The sequence below is a fragment of the Cucurbita pepo genome, chromosome 12, assembly GCF_057944985.1.
Source record: "Cucurbita pepo subsp. pepo isolate OVF chromosome 12, ASM5794498v1, whole genome shotgun sequence".
Lineage (NCBI taxonomy): Eukaryota > Viridiplantae > Streptophyta > Magnoliopsida > Cucurbitales > Cucurbitaceae > Cucurbita > Cucurbita pepo.
The window spans coordinates 602,853-623,720 of NC_141809.1; the positions used below are offsets into that span (position 1 = coordinate 602,853).

General features: G+C 34.7%; 2 protein-coding genes across 2 annotated transcripts; one reads left to right on the forward strand and one right to left on the reverse strand.

The window, feature by feature from the left end:
* Nucleotides 1-4,258: 4,258 nt before the first annotated feature.
* On the reverse strand, nucleotides 4,259-6,100 carry NCED6 (nine-cis-epoxycarotenoid dioxygenase 6). Its single transcript, XM_023693170.2, has one exon. It carries the CDS (start codon nucleotides 6,069-6,071, stop codon nucleotides 4,362-4,364), a length of 1,710 nt encoding a protein of 569 aa, XP_023548938.2. The 5' UTR covers nucleotides 6,072-6,100; the 3' UTR covers nucleotides 4,259-4,361.
* A 6,994-nt stretch (nucleotides 6,101-13,094) lies between these two features.
* LOC111807826 (putative pectate lyase 1) lies at nucleotides 13,095-17,279 on the forward strand. Its single transcript, XM_023693707.2, has 5 exons — nucleotides 13,095-13,349; nucleotides 14,586-14,669; nucleotides 15,042-15,684; nucleotides 15,760-16,002; nucleotides 16,502-17,279. Exons 1-5 carry the CDS (start codon nucleotides 13,246-13,248, stop codon nucleotides 16,721-16,723), a joined length of 1,296 nt encoding a protein of 431 aa, XP_023549475.1. The 5' UTR covers nucleotides 13,095-13,245; the 3' UTR covers nucleotides 16,724-17,279.
* The last annotated feature ends 3,589 nt before the right edge of the window (nucleotides 17,280-20,868 follow it).

Below are 20,868 nucleotides of genomic sequence, written 5' to 3' on the forward strand. Positions count from 1 at the left end.
TTAAAAATTATGGTAACTTAAATTCTTTATGTGACGTATATACATATTCAATTTGATGCTCATAAAACCCGTCATAAATAGTATTAAATATGGTCAATTATTCAAAATAGTAGCTATACTAATATTTTGTAGTCTTAATTATGTCATAAATCAATTTTAAAACGAGATAATCCAGTCAACTAAAGTCAAATCGACCTGAGGAATCCGACCAAATATCTTTTTTCCTGCACGACCGGGAGAATAATGAAACTCCTGAAGTTTAACGGTAAATTTTTAAAAAAATTTAAAGATATTTTTTTAAATAAAATAGAAAAATGGAAAGTATATTCTATAATTCACCCTAAAATAAATAATTTAATAAATAGTCTTCCAACCATAATTATAAATCATCTTGGTCAAAGCAACTCAATCAAATCGGGTTAGAGTGTGAATGTGTGAAGTACACGCGAGTAATGGAGCGCGTGTGGGCAGATAAGAATGACACATGTAGATGCGTGCACGGATTGGGGATATTATTAATTTTAGTTTCTTATTTATTTATTTTTATTTTTATTAGTTTATTTGGTATTTTAGCCTTTAAGGATAGGTATTACTAGTCATTGAGCACATGAATTTGGACGGTATGCTAGCAAGTATACTAAGCTCCGAAGGGTGAACATTAGGCGGTGTGTCAACAATGACATTGGGCTCTGAAGTGAGTGGATCGTGAGATCCCATATCGATAAAAAAGAGAAACGAGTGTCAGCGAGGTCGCTGAGCTCCGAAGGAAGGTGGATTGTGAGATCCCACATCAATTGGAGAGGGGAACGAGTTCTAACGTCCACGCTGGACCCCGAAATGGGTGGATTGTGAGATCATACATCGATTGAAGAGGGGAACGAATTCTTTATAAGAGGGTAAAAATCTTTCCTCGTTAGATACGTTTTAAAAACCTTAGAGAGAAGTCCAAAAAAATAACTACTAGTAAAGCATTTTTTATAATACCTGCAACCGGTGAGATTGGAGCGTTCTATATATATATATATATATTTTGGTGGAGAGTTACATGTTTTTTTTTTTTGTAACATCTGTTAAATATTTTATGTAGAATGTTTTTGTCCAATTCTAGAAGCCTTTCAGCCACTATGATTATAAAGCCCACGTGTCTAAATATATATCATTTGACTTTTTTTAGTGGTCTTTCTCCTATGAATAATTATTTATAAAAAGACCATATGGAAGTAATTTATCTTTTATTTTTTAATGTATAAATATATTATCCTCAACTTTAATAATGAATTATTAATAATTTATTTTTAAATCTAATTAAAGCAAAATTCACTTTATAATTAATAAATTGTATATTTTGATTTTGAAATAATATAAACTTAATTAATAATTACAAAAGTAATAACATCGTGCTGAATATGCCATAGTTGAGTCCAATCAAACATGTCTTTTGAGTTGAACATACACAACTCAAACAACAATATTAGATAAAAAAAAACAAAAACAAAAAAAAAAAACTGTGAATAACGATCAAGATTGAAAACAAAAGTCAAAAGTCAATGACTCGAAATTTCGAACTCTAACGTAAAATTGTCCTTATCCACAAAAACACAATTCGAGTAACAATATTAGATAGACGAAGTTGTGAACAACTATCGAGATTGAGAACAAAGGTTAATTACTTGAAATACCGAACCCTGATGTAAAATTGTCCTTATTCACAAAGATACGACTCGAGGAACAATATTAGATAAATGAAGTTGTGAACAACGATCGAGAGTGAAAGAAAAAGCTAATTGCTTGAAAGTCCAAACCCTAACGTAAAATTGACCTTATTTACAAAGATACATAGCTCGAGCTACAATATTAGATAAAAGATGTTGTGAACAACCAACCATCAAGATTGACAACACAAAGGTCATTACTTGAAAGTCCAAACCCTAACATAAACCTGTCCGTATTCACTAAGACACGCAACTCAAACAACAAAGATCATTACTCGAAAGTCCAAACTCTAACGTAAACCTGTCCGTATTCACTAAGACACACAACTCAAACAACAAACATCATTACTCGAAAGTCCGAACCCTAACGTAAACCTGCCCGTATTCACAAAGATCATTACTCAAAAGTCCAAACCCTAACGTAAACCTGTCCGTATTCACAAAGACACACAACTCAAACAACAAAGATCATTACTTGAAAGTTCAAACCCTAACGTAAACCTGTTTGTATTCACTAAGACACGCAACTCAAACAACAAAGATCATTACTCGAAAGTCCAAACCCTAACGTAAACCCGTCCGTATTCACAAAGACACACAACTCAAACAACAAAGTCATTACTCGAAAGTCCAAACCCTGACGTAAAATTGTCCGTATTCACAAAGACACACAACTCGAGCAACAATACTAGATAAAAGACGTTGTGAACAACCAACGATCGAGATTGAAAAACAGTGACGGTTACTCGAGCGTAAAAGTAACTATTTACTTTTGAGGCATTTTGGATGTGCCCATCCATTGTCTCTTCAATCACTCAACAAGTGAACACTTGTTGAAAGCAAATAGAAAGTCACATGAAAAAAGCAAGCAAAAGATAAAAGAAAATGAGGGACACAAACGTTAATGCTCACCACACCACACAAACTAAAAAAACAATTGAGGTAAAATAATAGAACAACTAAGAAAAGAGGTCGACTTGTCCCATGTTGTTGTACAAAATGATGTCCCAAATTCCCATCATGTCTCCCCATTCCCAAAATGTAACAAAAAAAGAGGGAATAAATTAATATTATCTCACCATTATTGGTGGTTTTTTGTTTTTATTATGCCTATTCTTTTGCAAAATGCCTTTGCTTTTTCTTGTCTAAAGATCCTTTCTTTTATCTTGTGAAGTGCAACCCATTATTATTGGTCAAACAACTAACTTCGCCACGTAACCACACTCTACACGGTGAGACGGTGAGACTGTTATAATGTGACAGACATCGAGTTTTGACAATGTCTTTCGAACAATCTGAGTGTTTATCACTGTTGTTGGATGTATAAGATAATTATCCTCGAGTTTATGTCGGGACGGGAAAGCCGACTCTTGGTTCAATCTTTATCCCAACGTAATTTCTCATTAATTTTTGTGGGAATCAGACTGAGTCCTTCGTAGGTTAAATGGACATCTCTAGCTATTGGGTTTAGACCATATCTCCTGAACAACCTCTGTGTTTATCACTATTGTTGGATGTATGAGACAAGTACACTGTAATAGCCCAAGCCCACCGCTAGCAGATAGTGTCCCCTTTGTCCCGTTGCGTATCGTCGTTAAACTCAAGATTTTAAAACGCGTCTACTAGAGAGAGGTTTCTACACTCTTATAAGGAATATTTTGTTCTCCTCTCCAACCAACGTGGGATCTTATTAGGGAACACATATAATGTGACAGACATCAAGCTTTGACAATGTCTCTCGAATGATCTGAATGTTTATCACTGTTGTTGGATGTATGAGACAAGTACCCTTGAGTTTATGTCTAGTACAATACAACTGACATTGGTAGGGATGTTACAAGTGAGGCGAGACAAGGAAGCCAACTCCTAGTTCAATCTTTATCCCAACGTAATTTCCCATTAATTTTTGTGGGAATCAGAGTGAGTCCCTCGTAGGTTAAATGAACATCTCTAACAATTGGGTTTGGACCATGTCCCCGAACAACCTCAGTGTTTATCACTATTGTTGGATGTATGAGACAAGTACCTGGTAACAGCCCAAGTCCACCGCTAGCACATACTGTCTCCTTTGTCTATTGCAGTTAGACTCACGATTTTAAAACGTCTAATAGGGAGAGGTTTCCACACTCTTATCAGTAATATTTTGTTTCCCTTTCCACCCACGTGGAATCTCTCGTACCTTCAATAGTATCTAGGGGAAACACATAAACACATATCGTGGCGACGTTCGTGGTTGAATAATTTATATGAATATATTTATTTATGGAATATATGATATCATTAAATATTACTTTTTTTTAGAAGAAAAAGGAAAAGTTGTGTCATTGCTTACTTTACTACCACTTATAGTACAAAAGCACATTGATTTTTTTATGAAAATGGCTTTGACATCAAATTTTATAACTTATGGAATTTAATATTTTATAAAATATCTGAAAAAGGTCGATTAAAACCCTAAAATTATTTTTATTTTAAACTTAATTAAAAGGAATATAACTTAATAAGTTATATCTACAATATATAATTATCCGAAAACCACTAATTATTACAAAAAAAAAAAAAAAAAAAAAAAAAAAAAAAAAAACCCAAAAATATAATCTACAAATTAATTAATTTGCACAAAACAAGCAGAAAAAAAAATAAAAAAATCTAGTTCGGAGCTTGACCCTTTAACTCATCTTCACTGACAAACGTGCCGTGAAATCCGTAAGGAACCCTCGCCGGAAGTCTCACCGCCGCCACTTCCTTCATCTCTGCCGCCTTCACCACCACCGACTCCGATCTCTCCCGCTTCTCGTCTCTTACAAACCCTACAACATAACCTCCATCCTCATTCTCATCTTCGCCGGAATTACCATTTTCCGAAACGTAAAACGGTTCGCCGCCGTACCGACCGTCGCCATATAGAAACTTCTTAACTTTTCCAGTTTCTAAATCTACCTTCGCAATGCCGGAGCACTTCGGCCACGGTTCTGCTATCGCCATGTAAACGAATCGGGTCCTCCGCCCTACCAACTTCCGGTTAACCTGACCCGCTTCCAAATTCATACCCGACCCGAACACCCGACGGGTCGCCTTTCGGTTCCTCATGTCCATCCGGATTTCCGTCAGCTCAATGGTCAACGCCTGGTCCCGGTCGTTGAAAATAGAATCCGGTGGGTTCATACACGACCCGACAGCAACGACGGTTTTCTCGCCGTTAATGCCAGTTTCCTCCCACGCATTCCATAAATGGAAGCAGAAACAATCCGGCACGTCAATCCAAACAATTCCGGTCTCGTCGACTCCGGATTTTGGTAGGATTCCGAACCGGGAAGTTTTGTTCGGGTCGAACACAACGGGCGACCCGCCCCGAACCATTTCGGATAACTTGAAAACCACCTGATGATCTGGTATCACGACGTGGTTTTCCGTTATGGCGAAATCGTGGATCATCGTCGGGTCACGGAGGGTGATATCCACGTCACGAACTTTTTTCCCCAACCGGTCGAACCGTAAATATTTCAAATACGGTTTTTTAATCATGTTGTAACTCAAACCGTGAAGATCGCCTGAAATGGGGTCCACTTTAGGATGAGCGATCATTGGACAGCTAATCTGACTGTTAAAGCTAAACCGTCCGATCGTTTCGAGATCTCCGCCATCTCTGATTTTGACGTGATACGGTAGATCATCTTCGGATAAAGCTAATAATCGACCGTTGAAATAAACCAAACCGGCGTTGGCAACACCTGTCCCTTTCGAGCTGTCGATTAACCCAATCCCGGCCCGAGCTAAAAAGATTGCGAGCCTAGCCAGTCCTTGGTGACCATGAAGCTCGCCGATCGGCTTGGGGAAAACCGGTCGGCCCAAAGCGACTTCCTGCTCGAGCCGGCTTGTACGAGTGAACCGGCAGCTGTAACTAGCTTCGTTACCTCCGTGAAATGTAACGGCATGGATCATTCCATCACCGTCAAACAAGTGGTGCCCACCTATGGGTGCATGCATGGGATTAGCGCCGTTTCGTAAATAAACGCCACGTAAGCATGCAGGTAAATTTCCGATGATTTCAAGGTCGTGGCGAACGGGACACTCGGGAACCGGAGAGAAATTACCCGAAATCTGAACCGCCGGGTCAACCGTTTTCGGCAATTTATCAACGATCAGCGACGACTCAACAGTGTCCAGCAGCGACGCCGCCAAATTTTGAAATGGGTTGAGCCGACGCGGTAGCGGAGACAACACCACTTTGGGCGGCGGCGGCGGAGGCGACGGCGACGGCGGTGGCAGAGTGAGTAATTTTAGTTTCCTAATTGGAGGGGTTTCGACGGTGGAGGAGCTCCGGCAAAGTGGCAGCGGCGACTGTAAAGAGATTTGCATGACCGTAATTGTAAATTGGAAGAAACGGAAAAATATTGTGAGTTGAAATTGGATTCGAAGTCCGGATTTTATATAAGCACGGAAAATGGAGGTTGAAGGAGGCACGTGGAAGATTTGACACGTGGGAGCTGGAAATAGGGATGATAATTGGGGCAAAAATTTTTTTAAAAATAAAATAAAATAAAATAAAGAGCAACGAATGAGCTGAAGTAAGTGTCAATGGTCAATTCATAATTTTTAATATATTTTTTTTAATTTTTAATTTTGAAAAGTTTTAATTTGAGAATTATTGGGTTTAGTTCATGTGTGTTTGGACATGGAGTGGGGTTGTTCTTGTCCTTGATCCCATGTGGAATTTATGGTAATTTTTAGGTTCAAAATGATGTAATAATGTTCCATAAAAGTAGCCCATTTTCCAATAAGGGTAAATCAATACGTCATATTATCTCTCGTTTATATGCCCAAATCATACCAAGAAACTCTCACTGGTACTGCACGTGTTTCGGCTCTAAATTTTTCGATTCAGAATATAGAAGTGACTTAAAAAAAGGTAGGATCTGATACTTAAATTAAAGAATTGACTCGAAAATTGATGAAAGATTGTTCTAAACGAGTTCGGCTGAGTTTCATTTGGACTTATTGTTGTTGGGTTTTTGGCGTATTTAGTAGGAAAGATTCCCTACAATTTGGTTGGTGTGGGTAATTGGGGTGAAATAAGGTGGGGAAAGAAAACAAGGATCAAGTACCGATATAATCGTAAGTTCGTTGTTTAGGGGCCTTTCTCAAGGGAGGGGATGGCCACAACATTGGAAAATGAGTGTCTCAAAATAAACAAATAATGTTCCTAACTATAATATTCAAATTTTTAATGTGTTAATTTCTAGATGATCCACGTCTCTATTTCAATAGAGTCTTACAATGACATATTTTGACCATCTTTTTCGTTGTAGGTTAGAAAATGATGACATAAACATAGCATAAACGCCAAATTTGGACATTTCACGACCCTCCAAACAATGTCATTCCAAAGGAGAAGGGCATGTGGAGCTCTTTCGTTCCCGACGAAAAAAAACCTATACTTGGTTCCTTCCTATTTTGACACACAGACGTTTATTGATTTAAAATATTTGATCAACCCAATAATTATTTTTTAATTTAATAATATCATAGAAAATTTAAAATTTAAAGAGTGAAGAGGTTTTTTTTAATTAAATTAATTATTATTACGATTAATAAAGGTAAGTTAGTGTGTAGATATATATATATATATAAAAGAAATAGCACTTGAAAACTTTCCTTAGAGACCTATCCACGTGGGACTCCACGTGGGCAGAGAGGACAAGTTTGGGCAGCCATTTGACCCCTAACTTCTCGTCTATTGACTTTTTCCAGCTCCCGCAGGTGGGGGTCACGAGGGTTTGCAGTTTTTACATTTCAACACGTGGCCATAATACAAACCCACTTCACACGTGTCATTTTACCCACCCTCCCTCCCACGTGCACGTCCATACCCCCACATCCCCATTCCCTGACATTTTCTTTTTCTTAATTTTTTTTTTTAATTTACTTAAAAAAGTTTTTGTTCTTTTTCCCCCGTGGGCCCCACTACCCAACAAGCTTTGGTGTTGGTGTTCCTTGTCAGTTGTCCGTATTAACATTATCAAATTTCCGATTTTGGTGTTTTTATTACGTCATCATTTCGGACCACTAAATATCATTTCCTTTTCCCTTTTTCTTCCACCACGTGTCTTCTTTTTTTATTTTACAATTTTTTTTAAATTAACAAATATAATATTTAATTTTGTATTATATCTAAAGAAATACCGTAAACTTTTTAAAAAATAAAAAAAAATTATTTTTATTGTCTCCTTTTTTTATTAATTTATTTTTTTGTACAAAATAATAAATTATTTGTCATCGTGGGCTGTTTCTGACCGTAGGTTAGTTGGTTCATTGGGCCAGGACCCTGAAATGAATGGCCCAATCTTGAGTAATGGGCCTTTCGTGGGCTTTTTATGGCTGGTTGTTGACTTGTATTGGGCCACATGTAGTACGGCCCAAATAACCGTTTGGGAATGTCGGACTTACTTGACATTTGCAAGATTATTTAGAAGTTTTAATGTAAAGCATTAATACTATCTTTGAAATAAATAATTCCCCTCATTTTTTATTGAGAAAATTTCAAATAAACATTCAAATGTTCGGATGAAAGAACGTTCGTGGCGACAATGAGAATTGAGAGCTTCCGATAACAGCGACGGGTCGAAGAAGGAGAGACTAACATAATGGATAAAGCCATAAATCTCGACCATCATAGTTTTTTTTATCGTACTTTTGTTAATACAGAAAGTGGACCCATCCCGAGCCTAACATAGTGGATAAAGCCATAAATCATTTTTGCATAACAAATCGCTCCCATCATTGCATAACATGCCATCAAATGAAATTAAATGACGTAAAATTAATAAATTAAATATGGGTGACGCTCGAATAATTGAGAAAACTTTATATTATAGTGATAAATGATGTTCATGTGCATCATTAATTGGTCATTGACTATGGAAATGGACTAAAAATAAGGAGTTATCAATTGTAGCTGCATGAAGTTTCATTATGAAGTGAGCTGAATTTAATGAACACACACATTACCCTTTTACTTATAATAATTGGACTTTAAAATCTTAATTTTCAAGTAAATAAAGTTAGTTGTAGCTCAAAAGTCAATGCTCTCTTTCGTCGTTAATAATCACAATTTTGTCTCGGTTAAATTACATGTCTGGTTTGTATAGTTTGAGTAAAGTTTCAATTTAGTCCTTATAATTTTAAAATTTTCGATTTCAACCCCAATAACTTATAAATCTTTCATTCCTCTCAAACCATCATGAGTCAGCCTATCTAGCTAACTTATTCGTGTGGAAGAAGTTGGACCCTGAATTCTATATTTGAGTTAACTAATGGGTATAATACAGATAGATTTACAGACAAGTTGTGAGATTTAGACGAATCGTAGAAGTAGGTTGAAATTATTCTTAAATTCATTAAGATATGCATTCGAGGATCATATTAAAATATAAATAAATAAATAAATATGAGACGAAATGAAAGGTATAATTAAAGAAGAATATTGAAATTAAAAAGACAAAAAAGAAGAAGAATATTAATGAAAATATAAGAAATTTAGAGAGGGATTAGAAGGAATTAGCATAATATAAAAGGCTTAAAGTAAAAAATAAATAGTTTTTACTTTTAAGTAAAATATATTAGTCAAACTTACCTATCAATATAATTTAATTAAAAAAAACATAAATTAAGGTATAAAAAATTACTAATAAAAAAATTAATGATCCGAATATTAAAATTCGATTTTTTTATTAAAAATTTTGTTTAAATTTGACATATTATTAAGTAAACGATTTTTATAATAAATAAAAAAAGTCGTAATAAACGGTGGCAGATTCCAATGTACAATATATATATATATTTTAAATTAATTTACTTTTATCACATGTTAATCACTAACATTAAAAAAAAAAAAAAAAAAAAAAAAAAAAAAAAAAAAAAACAAGAATATTCTTTCCGTTAGATTAATTCCGTTGCTACAGTGGGACCCACTTATTGCCACGCTGTCATTCTCGGTAAGAAATCGTATAATTTGGATTTGAGTTAACGGCTTTGACAACGGCAAGAAAGTTCCGTCCCTTAAAAATAAATTTCTGCATTCTAAATATTTTTTTAAAAATAAAATTTAGAAAATAATATGTTTTTAAATTAAGATGGTTTAATATGAATTTTAAAAAGCTTAAATTTATTCCACTTTAAATTATTCCTTCCATAAATTAAGATTGTATTATACAAATTTTAGAAATCTTAATTTATTCCACTTTTATTAATATTATTATTATTATATATATTAGTTCAATGTTTCAAAAATACCCATAAATTTTATGTGTCCAATGTTATCGGAATATTTTCTGTCCCCAACATTATCCATAATCGATCTCCAAGTTGCTTCTGCGTCAAGGCATTAATTTTTTTTTTTTTTTAATGACCGTTTTTCTGTAGGGCCCGCTTGATGAAGTAACCCACCAATAATAAGACGGTTAAAAGGAAAGAGAATGAAAAACGGAGGTAACAATCCCCTGTGGGTGTGTCACACGGTGAGCAGCGAATTCCGGACCGTCAGATTAGATGATTCTTGCATGATTTATTTTGGTAAGTGTAAGAAGTCAATGGGAAAATGTTGGGAGGTGGGGCCCAAGGAAATCAAACGGTCTCAGAAATGTAGAAGATGATGATGTTGGATGGACCTTATTGTAGAGGATGATGAGGGTAAAATTGTAAATACACTTGGGAGAGAGAAATATAGTTGGTTTAGGGTTTACGGGAGGCGTGAGAATATTGTTATGATGGGTGGCACTTGGCCGATGCATGGTAACATTATCGTGCCCGCGAAAATAATAATAATAAAAAAAAACAAAAATTCCATTATATATATATAATGGAATTTATTAGTATTATTTATTTTATTTTATTTAATAAAATTTTTACAAAATAAAAAATATAGCTAAACTAAATTTGATTTATAATCGAGATCGAGGTTGATTTATCTCATTTGTAACCATTCAAGCCCACCGCTAACAAATATTACATGTTTCGTTCCCCTCTTCCATCGATGTAGGATCTCACTCCAACCCTCTTGAGAGCCCAACGTCTTCGCTGGTACGCTGCCGGTGTCTGACTCTGATATTATTTGTAACAAATCAACTCCACCATTAACAAATATTACCCTCTTTATTCTATTTAAATATTTTTTCATACTTTAAAACTAAAATGATCGGAGACAAAATAAACACAATCGTTAGAGATTAAAACTTTATTTATAAAAAAAATAATTAAAATTTTAAAATGTTTTTTTTATACATTATTCACGTTTGAAACCATAATGAAAATCGTATCAAAATTTTAATAATGTTCTTATTAAAATCTTATACTAATTTTAAAAAAATTAATATTGTTATCATCTTATCCACAACTACAAGTTTAATCAAACAAATATGTGATTAATTAGCCATTGATCACTTATTAACAATGATTACTATTTCCAATTGTCAAAATCTATTATTTTAATTTTTAGTCACGAGAGAAATCATTATGCAAATTAAATTATCCATAATATAAAGAACCACATATATATATATATATTATGTTTTATAGTGAAATAAATAATTAATGGGTTGTAAAAAAAAAAAACTTGAATTTATAATCAAATTCTAAAAATAAAATTTTAAAATAAGATGCACGTGAGTGAAAAGAAAACATGTTGGAATGACTCGTGTTCACTCTTGAAAGCGAAGGAATGCCGGGTTGACTATAATTTTACAGATTTGTATGAGATTTGGCATTATCTGAACTAATTAATTTTATATTTGTTATAGGCGTATTAAAAATAAAATTGAAAATTCACGGACTTACTAGATATTTTTAAATAAATAAATAAAAAAGTTTATATGTTTAGATGTTATAATTTAGTGAATGATTAGGCTTAAAAAACACTCACCTTTTCCACTATCATAGCCAGAATTGAGGAATGAGAAATTTAAAATTTAATTTAATTTTAAGATGGAACCTAAAAAAAACAAAAAAAAAAGGGAAAAAGATAATTTAACAGGCTGTCACCTAATGCTCCACACCCACCAGGCTGATCCACCAAATCAAGAGCCGTGATTGGTGCCTGTGACTGTGATTCACACGCCCAAGCAACCACAAAAATTTAATTAAATAATTTAATCACTTTATTATATATATTTACTGACCGCGAAATCAGCTGAAAACCGTGACATTTGTCTCCGGCGACCGTATTCCGTACCTTCCATTCCACGTCTTCCCCTCCAGCTCCCGTCCGACGTGGCACCAGGTAAAAATAATCTCCATTTAATTTTAACTCTAAATTTTAAATTAAATTAAATTAAATTAAATCATATCATATTAAAAATTAAAATTTACATAAAATAAGTTTCACCCATATTATTAATTAATTAATTTCACTAAAATCATAAACTTGACTTCAAAAATTCATTTTTTAATTAATTTTCTCTAAAATTTTACAAAATTACGTATCCTTTATAATTATTTAATATATAAAATTTTATAAAACAATTTTTGGAGCAAAATTTTATTAAAAGGTTAAGTTTATAACATTTTTTTTAAATTTAAATGCAATTTGATGAAATTAAAGTTAGTAAAAATTCATAGAACTATACTACGTTCAACCGTGAATCGTATATTTACTGTCAGGTAAACAACGAGTAAATTATTATTTTTCACTAAGTTAACTTCAATAAGGAGATTGGCAAAGCGTCAAAGCCGTAAAAAGAATAGAAAAAAAAAAGTAAAAAAAGAATTTTGAATTCCAATTGGAAAACACTGATTTATTCCTAAATTCTCAGTTGAAAAAAACATGGGAATGAGGAGGGAGGGTTAAATTAGTCTTTTCGCTAATTATTCTATCAATTTATTAAAATTTTATTTATTTAATCTCTGTACTCTAAAAAAAGTATATAAAATCTCAAATTTTCAAATTATGTTTATTATATCTCTTAATTTTTATTACATTTATAAAATTCGCTTAAAAATAATAATATTTTTTAAAAACTTATTTTTATTTTTTAAATTTTGACAAGAAATAAATTATTCATAATGTAATATAAACCATTTATTGTGCAATTTTATTTTAAAAAAAAAATGTAAAATGCTTCCCCGGTTTTACTCGTTTTTATTGCATTTAAAATACGCTTTTATATACATAAAAAAGAAAAAATAAAAAATAAAAATAAAAAATTTGTGAATTATAGAGGATAGACTAGAATAAAAGATAATTAATATATATATATATATATAACGTCAAGGTTTGTTGACGGCGTTAACGTCGGTTGAACGAATGTATGGGATTTGTTATCGTCTTCATATTTATCTACGTTATATTTTATTGCCGTTGGAGGTTTGTCTATAAAAGGTCCGTTTTGTCCAAAGCTTTCACTGACATCACCACTGCTCGTTTCCCTCTGTTCTTCTGCATCTTCTTCCTCTTCCGTATTCTCTTTCTATTTCTTCTTCCTCTTAATTTCTCTCGCTACTTCGCTCCTGAGTTTGGCCGAGAGAGAGAGAGGGATCAGTAATGGCGGCACTTAGTAAGTGGTCTTCTCTGTCTCTGTTTGCCCTTGCAATGGTGTTCTTCGTAACAATCGCTGTGATTCGCAAGGGAGAGACGTCTGAAGTTAGGTAAGCTTTTCGATTCTCCCTTACATCTGTTTCTCTTGCAATCTCAATGCGATGTGTTCGATTTGGTAACTGATTCTAGCGACATTGTGTGAAATTTCTGGTTGCGATTAGTAAATTCAAGATTCGTATAATGTGAATTACTTTCGATTTCGAGATTCTGAATGTTGATTTAGTGTTTTTCATATGATTTTGGATCAATGTAGTAATGTAGAAATGAACGAGATGTAGAAACTTCGTTCCATTGCTTTAATGGTGTTCTTCAGTCTAGTACTTATTTAGGAAAAGAAATGAGGAATATAACAACAGAATCTCTGAATTTCGAAATGAACTGTAGCGGATTTGTTTCTTGTTCGTCTTTTCTGGATTTTACCGGACTGTGTTAGCGATGGAGTTTCAGAGCTCTAGTAACTCATCAATGGCGGCTTGGGTAATTGTTCGTTTCATTAACTCGAGTAACGAAAAAGAGGCGAAAATCTGTACCGAATAAAACGATTTCAGCCGTGCGTTTTACTCATCTTGCTATAATCACTGCCGTTGGATTCTCATCGGATCCGTGTGGGGGTGATAATCCAACTGTAGCTAACGATCTCAACCGTTGAGATCACGATCCTCGATCTGGACCGTTTGTTTCGTTAACAGTTATATTCCCCTTCGGATTCCTTCGCTGCAGTGAATAAAACACCACACACTGTTAGTTTATTTCCGTAATTACCCCAATAAAAATCCTTTTAATTTCCAAAATTGTTTGATAAAATTCCGGGGTATTTTAGTAATTTTATTCACAAGAATAAAAGGACAATTTCTTTTTTTCCCGTTTTTCTTTTTCCCCCTCTATTGCCGACCAATCGTTTCGCTTCAATTCTCTATCTAAACAAAAGCGCTTTTTCAAACGGTTTTCTTTCCTGTGACAGAACGACAGTACGGGCAGGGTGCGTGAGATCTCTTCCGCACCCACCTTGAGCGGCGAGCCATTAACTCTTCATTTCATTTTTCATTCCTCACGCGCCCTCTGATATTCCACGCGCCGTTGCACTCAAAAACCTGTTGTGTTCACTAAATTAAGTTTAATCAATTTGATGAACATTGCCATCTATAGAAAATGATTTTTTGATTTGGTTTTGTTTTTGGCAGAATTCAAATATTTTTAAATTACTATGATGGATTATTATGTTCAGAGAGAAGTATAAGATGAGATCTAAGTGGGTTTGTCACTCAATTGGGTGATTCTGTTTTCAGGGTGCAGAATGATGATATGGAGGAAGAACTCAACAATGAGCATGCTGTGGATAATCCTGACGAGATTGCTGCCTCTGTTGAGATGTATGTCTTTTTCTTTCATTCCTTTTTTGTTATCATTACATGTCTAATTCTTGCTTAAGTTCATTATTAAAGAAATTAGTTGTTGTGAAATCTGGGTGGAATTGGATATTGTTCTTTTATTAGTTGTGGCTCTCGTGGTGTAATCAAGTAGATCACATGCGTTTTTGTCTGTATCATAAATTCATACAAGGAGAGTTTCTAGACGTTATAATGGAAAAAGTCTTTGTCTTGTTCTGTTTGTGTAGTATTCATTTTCTTGTGCCCGTTGGGGTTAAAAATTAGTATGTTCTTCTCGAGATTTGTACTTTTATCTTGTGTTTCACAAGAACTTGAAGGAGATTGTTCATATGAAGGTCCTTTTTGATGTGGCAGGAGCATCCGTAATAGCACTGAAAGGAGGAAGTTGGGATACTTCTCTTGTGGAACAGGCAATCCCATTGATGACTGCTGGCGTTGTGACTCAAATTGGCACCGAAACCGTAAACGTCTAGCTGAATGTGGCATCGGGTTTGGTCGGAATGCTATTGGTGGTCGTGACGGTCGTTTCTATGTCGTTACTGATTCGAGTGACCACGATCCAGTGAACCCGAAGCCAGGGACTCTTCGTCATGCTGTGATTCAAGAGAAACCTCTTTGGATTGTGTTCAAAAGAGACATGGTGATTCAATTGAAACAAGAACTCATCATGAACAGTTTCAAAACCATTGATGCTCGAGGAGTCAATGTACATATTGCCAATGGCGCTTGCATCACAATCCAGTTTGTGACTAACATCATTATCCATGGTCTTCACATCCATGATTGCAAGCCCACAGGGAATGCCATGGTGAGAAGCTCTCCAACTCATTTTGGGTGGAGAACCATGGCTGATGGAGATGCCATTTCCATCTTTGGATCCAGCCATATATGGATTGACCACAATTCGCTCTCTAATTGTGCTGATGGACTTATTGATGCCATTATGGGCTCAACCGCTATCACAATCTCCAACAACCACTTCACTCACCACAATGAGGTATGCTACTTTTATTGCATTTATTATATGAACTTAACGTTTTAAATAGATTTATCTCATGAAATTTGGTAACAGGTGATGCTTCTAGGCCATAGTGATTCCTACACAAAGGACAAGCAAATGCAAGTCACCATTGCTTATAACCATTTTGGCAAGGGGCTCATTCAAAGAATGCCAAGGTGTAGGCATGGCTATTTCCATGTGGTGAACAATGACTACACTCATTGGGAGATGTATGCCATTGGTGGTAGTGCCAACCCCACCATCAATAGTCAAGGCAACAGATATGCAGCTCCATCCAACCCTTTTGCCAAAGAGGTATACTCCTTTCAATGTTCATTTTGTGAGATTCTACTGTGGGAGAACGGTGGAAGAGGAGAACGAAACATTCTTTGTAAGGGTGTAGAAACCTCTCCTTAGTATACGCGTTTTAAAACCTTGAGGGGGAGCCCAAAAAGGAAAACTCAAAGAGGACAATATCTACTTGTGGTGGGCTTGAATTGTTACATATGGTATTAGAGTCACATACCGAGTGGTGTGTCAGTGAGGACGTTAGATCCCAAGAGGGGTGGATTGTGAGATCCCACATCAGTGGGAGAGGAGGAGATGTGAAAACCTCCCCTAGCAAATGCGCTTTAAAACATTGAGGAGAATTCTAAAAGAGAAAGCTCAAATATGATAATATCTGCTAGCGGTGGGCTTGGACTGTTACAGATGATATTAGAGCCAGACGAGCGGTGAGCTTAGGCCGTTACAAATTTAGATTATGGAATTCGTTATTGTAGTTCACAAATTAGTTCGATACAATCCAATACAGGTGACTAAGCGAGTCGAAACGCCGGAGAGCAAATGGAAAGGCTGGAATTGGAGATCAGAAGGAGATATGTTACTAAACGGTGCATATTTCACCCCATCCGGCGCCGGAGCTTCAGCAAGCTATGCCAGAGCCTCAAGCTTAGGAGCCAAATCTGCTTCCATGGTAGGCTCCATCACTTCTTCTGCAGGTTCTCTCCCTTGCCGCCGAGGCCATCCCTGCTAGAACTTGCCCTCTCCATCATTTTAACTTCAACCCCAAATGTTAAAAAGCCATAGAACATAAAAGCCTTAAACTCCATGATTACACATTCATTTTTTTCCTTCAAACCCATCATTCCACCATTGTTGTTCATCTGTTGGTTCGCTCAACCTCGGCCTGCTTCAGCTGAAAAGAGAACGCCGCCGTGTTAGGTAGTGTAGGGGGCAGGTGCAGAAGCGTTGTTCTTCTTCTTCCTCCTCCTCCTCCTCTGTTCTTTACCAACTTAACCCATCTTCCCATCTCTGTCAGTCATTCTGTGATGTCACCCTTTGTTTGTTGAGTCCATGAGAGAGAGAGAGAGAGAGAGAGACAGCTTAAAGAAGATCATAAAAGTTAGCAGTGATGTTATTATGTTTTTGTCAGGTTTCTCTCTTTTACTTAGTGGGCAATGTTAAGTTTTGGTTACAGTTGGTTTGTTTATATACTCATTATTGTGCCCTCTCCATTTGTTTGTGATCTGCCAGCATTTTTATTATATAGCATGTGCTTTGTAGGGCCTAAACTGCCCCTTTTCCCCAAATTCTCATTCCCATATTATATTATGCTTTCTAAGTTACACCCAATAAGATTATCAAACCTCATTATGATGAACATGAACGCTCACTTTTTAGAGATTCGTTTTAATTTTTTTAATTTCAAAAACTTCAAAAACCATAAAGGGTTGAAAGTTCAAATTTTTGTATAGTTACGACCAAAGTCTACTGTTAGTGTATATTGTCCGCTTTGGCTCGTTACGTACCGCCGTTAGCCTCATTGTTTAAACATACCTACTGTTAACATCACAATTTTAAAATGCGTCGGATAAGGAGAGGTTTCCACAAAGGTTATCGTTACCCTCTCTAGTTGATATGAGATCTCACAATCCGCCCCAACTCCTCTCCAACCACCCCTTAGGGGCCTAGGGTTCTCGATGTGGTCAGAATCCACCTCCTTAAGGGCCTAGCGTCCTCGTTGGCACACCGCTCCAACCAATGTGGGATCTCACAATCCACTCTTCTTGGGGGCCTAGCGTTCTTGTTGGCACACTACTCCAACCGATGTGGGATCTTAGAATCTATTCGCTTGAGGGTCTAATGTTTTCGTTGACACACCGCTCTAACTGATGTGGGATCTCAAAATCCCACCTCCCTTGGGGGCCTAGTGTCCTTGTTGGCACATCGCTCCAATCAATGTGGGATCTCACAATCCATCCCCTTAGGGGCCTATTGTCCTCGTTGGCACACCATCTCACATCCACCCCCTTGGAGGCCCTAGCATCCTTGCTGGCACACCACTCCAATCGATGTGAGATCTCACAATCCACCCTCTTGGAACCTTAGCGTCTTTGTTGACACATCGCCCAGTGTCGGACTCCGATACCATTTGTAACGGCCCAAGCCCATCGCTAGCCGATATTTTCCGCTTTTACCTGTTACATATCGTCAGCCTCACGATTTTAAAATCCATCTACTTCGTATTAAAAATAGAATTTTAGTGTTGTTTTCATAAATATTTTGAAATTGTGGATAAATGCTTTTTACAATATAATGTTATTGTATAATATTGAAATCACTAATAAGAAATTTATTTATTTTAAAAATGTGATTTATGACGTAGAGAGGAATTTGGAAAAAAAAAAAAAAAGAATACTTGTAGTAAAATTGTTATCTAAATATAAATTTATAAAATTTTATTTTTAAAAATATAAATTCCAAACAACCTCTTAAAAGCTGAAGAGAAAGCATTAAAGAGAGAAACAGAATGTCACGTGCTTGGTAATAGAAAGATAATGGTTTGGCACGTGACACATGCTTTATTCAGAAGTTTTGTCTTCCCCTTTCCATCATTAATATGGATGAAAATAATACATTTTTTCTTTCAATAATTTTGATATTAATTAATATAATATAATAATTCTTCGTGTTTTTTTTTTCTTTTTATTATTAAAGGAAAATAAAATATTATAAAAAAAAAAGTCACATCTTATATAATTTTTAATATTTCAAAGGCTAAATTCATAAAAATAATTAATTTAAAATATATAAACCACATGATTCTCGTTTTTTCCAAAATGTTGTTTTTAGGTATGGTCTGGTTCCGACAAATATGATGTTAAATGGGCCAACCAACTGAAGCCCACTTCACCGGGCTACTCTCTTTTGGACATGAGCACATATTTGGGCTTGTAGGCCCAATATTTTACAAAAAGCCCAAAACCCATTTATAAACGTTGATCTAATCAAATATCCAATTTAAACATAGTTCAACCGATTTAAAATTTTTCTTCGAGTGCGATAAAATTTTGCCTTCTAATTTTATATCTCGTGTCACGAGCTGGTTGTGGTTGTTATTATTATTATTATTGTTTTTTTTTTCTCTTTAGAATTAAAAAGAAATGTTTTATAGATAAATAAATATACAAAATAAAGGAAAAAAAAAAAAAAAAAAGGGATGTGTGTGTAAAGAGCAAACCCTGAATTTTGGGGTGGAGGGCCCTCCAAACTGCGCCGTTTTGACCTTTTTCCCTCCTTTTTTTTTTTGGCTTCTTCTTATAAATCAAATTTATTTAAAAAATAAATAAAATAAATTAAGTTTATAATATTATAATTTTAAGATTAGGGTTTGTTCATTATATCATATAAAAATTAATGAAATATAATAAAAATATTATTAACATAGACATAATATTAATAATAAAGAAATTATTTATTTTATATGAATTTTTTAAAAAATAAGTATGGAGATTGGCATTTCCAAATATTTATTTATTGATATAAATAAATAAATAATGCATACATCATATTCATAATTTCATATATTACCAACTCTTGTCCATAGCTCACTCTCTTTCTATTTGTTTTTATATTCACCTAATTATACCTTTATATTATATTTTTCTAATTCATCTTCGTTTATAATTTTTTAAAATATTTTTTAGTTCGTCAACCATATAGAATTAAATCAATTGAACTATACTCATGTTGATAAAAAAAATATATTATATTACCACTAAAAATAGTAACGATAAAAATTCGAGTCTTGTGAATCAAGCTGAATTTTGTATATTTAGGATGCACGTTGAGCTATGTTCGGGTTAAAAGAAATGAAATTTTATTAGTAAGAGTAAGTTTTTCTTAGAATTAACTCAATTATTTAGATTGAAAATTTTTCAACGGACTCAATCATTAAATACTTAGGTTAGGTTTGTTTAGATTATTCGAGTTTATAGAGAAATCACTGAACCAAAGTGAATCAATAAATTTGGGTTCGTTCAATTCAAGACAAATTAATTTTTGAGAAATCTATGAACTAACACAACCCATAAAAATTTCATTCATTTGAATCCAACCCAATTCAAATAAGTTGATAATTCAAACCAAACTGTACAGATTGAGTTGAACTGATCGATTTTTTTCGGAATCATAAGATTTTTTTGAATACCCTAATTAAAAGAGTGTATGTGAGATCTTATATCAGTCCCTAACAAATGCATTTTAAAACCATAAAGTTGACTAGATATATAACGGGCCAAAGCGAACAATCTATGCTAGGGGTGGGCACGAGCTGTTACAAATGGTATCGGAGTTAAAACACCGAGCGGTATGCCAACGAGGACGCTGGGCTTTCAAGGGAGTGGATTGTGAGATCTATGTACAGTTAATAGTGTCGTAATTGTGTGTTTTTGTTTTGAAATTGAAATATTTTTGTTAAAAATGATTCTCTTAGTCACGTGGTTAGCCTCAAAATGTGGGATGTGTTCTTGTTGTTGTCCAAAGCTACCATTACTACTCATAATTTATTAACAAAACCCTTTATTTTTTAGGCCATTTGCTTTTTCTTCTTTTGATATTGTTTAATATTGCACCCCATATACATCAAATGATTCTTCCCTTCATCTCTATTGCCACCTCTACTCTTTCTTTATTTCCCGTCCACACTCGAAAGGATTTGAATTTGTTTCGTTCAAGAAATTTAATATATCTTCAACGATCCTTAGCTGATACCAATATTGCTCTACAATAATTGATATGAATTCTTTTCATTCAGGTCGAAGATGAACGAACACCTGGATTGACTGAAGTCCTTGGTGCATCCGACTAAGACATCTAACCCTAATGATCTCTCTAGCA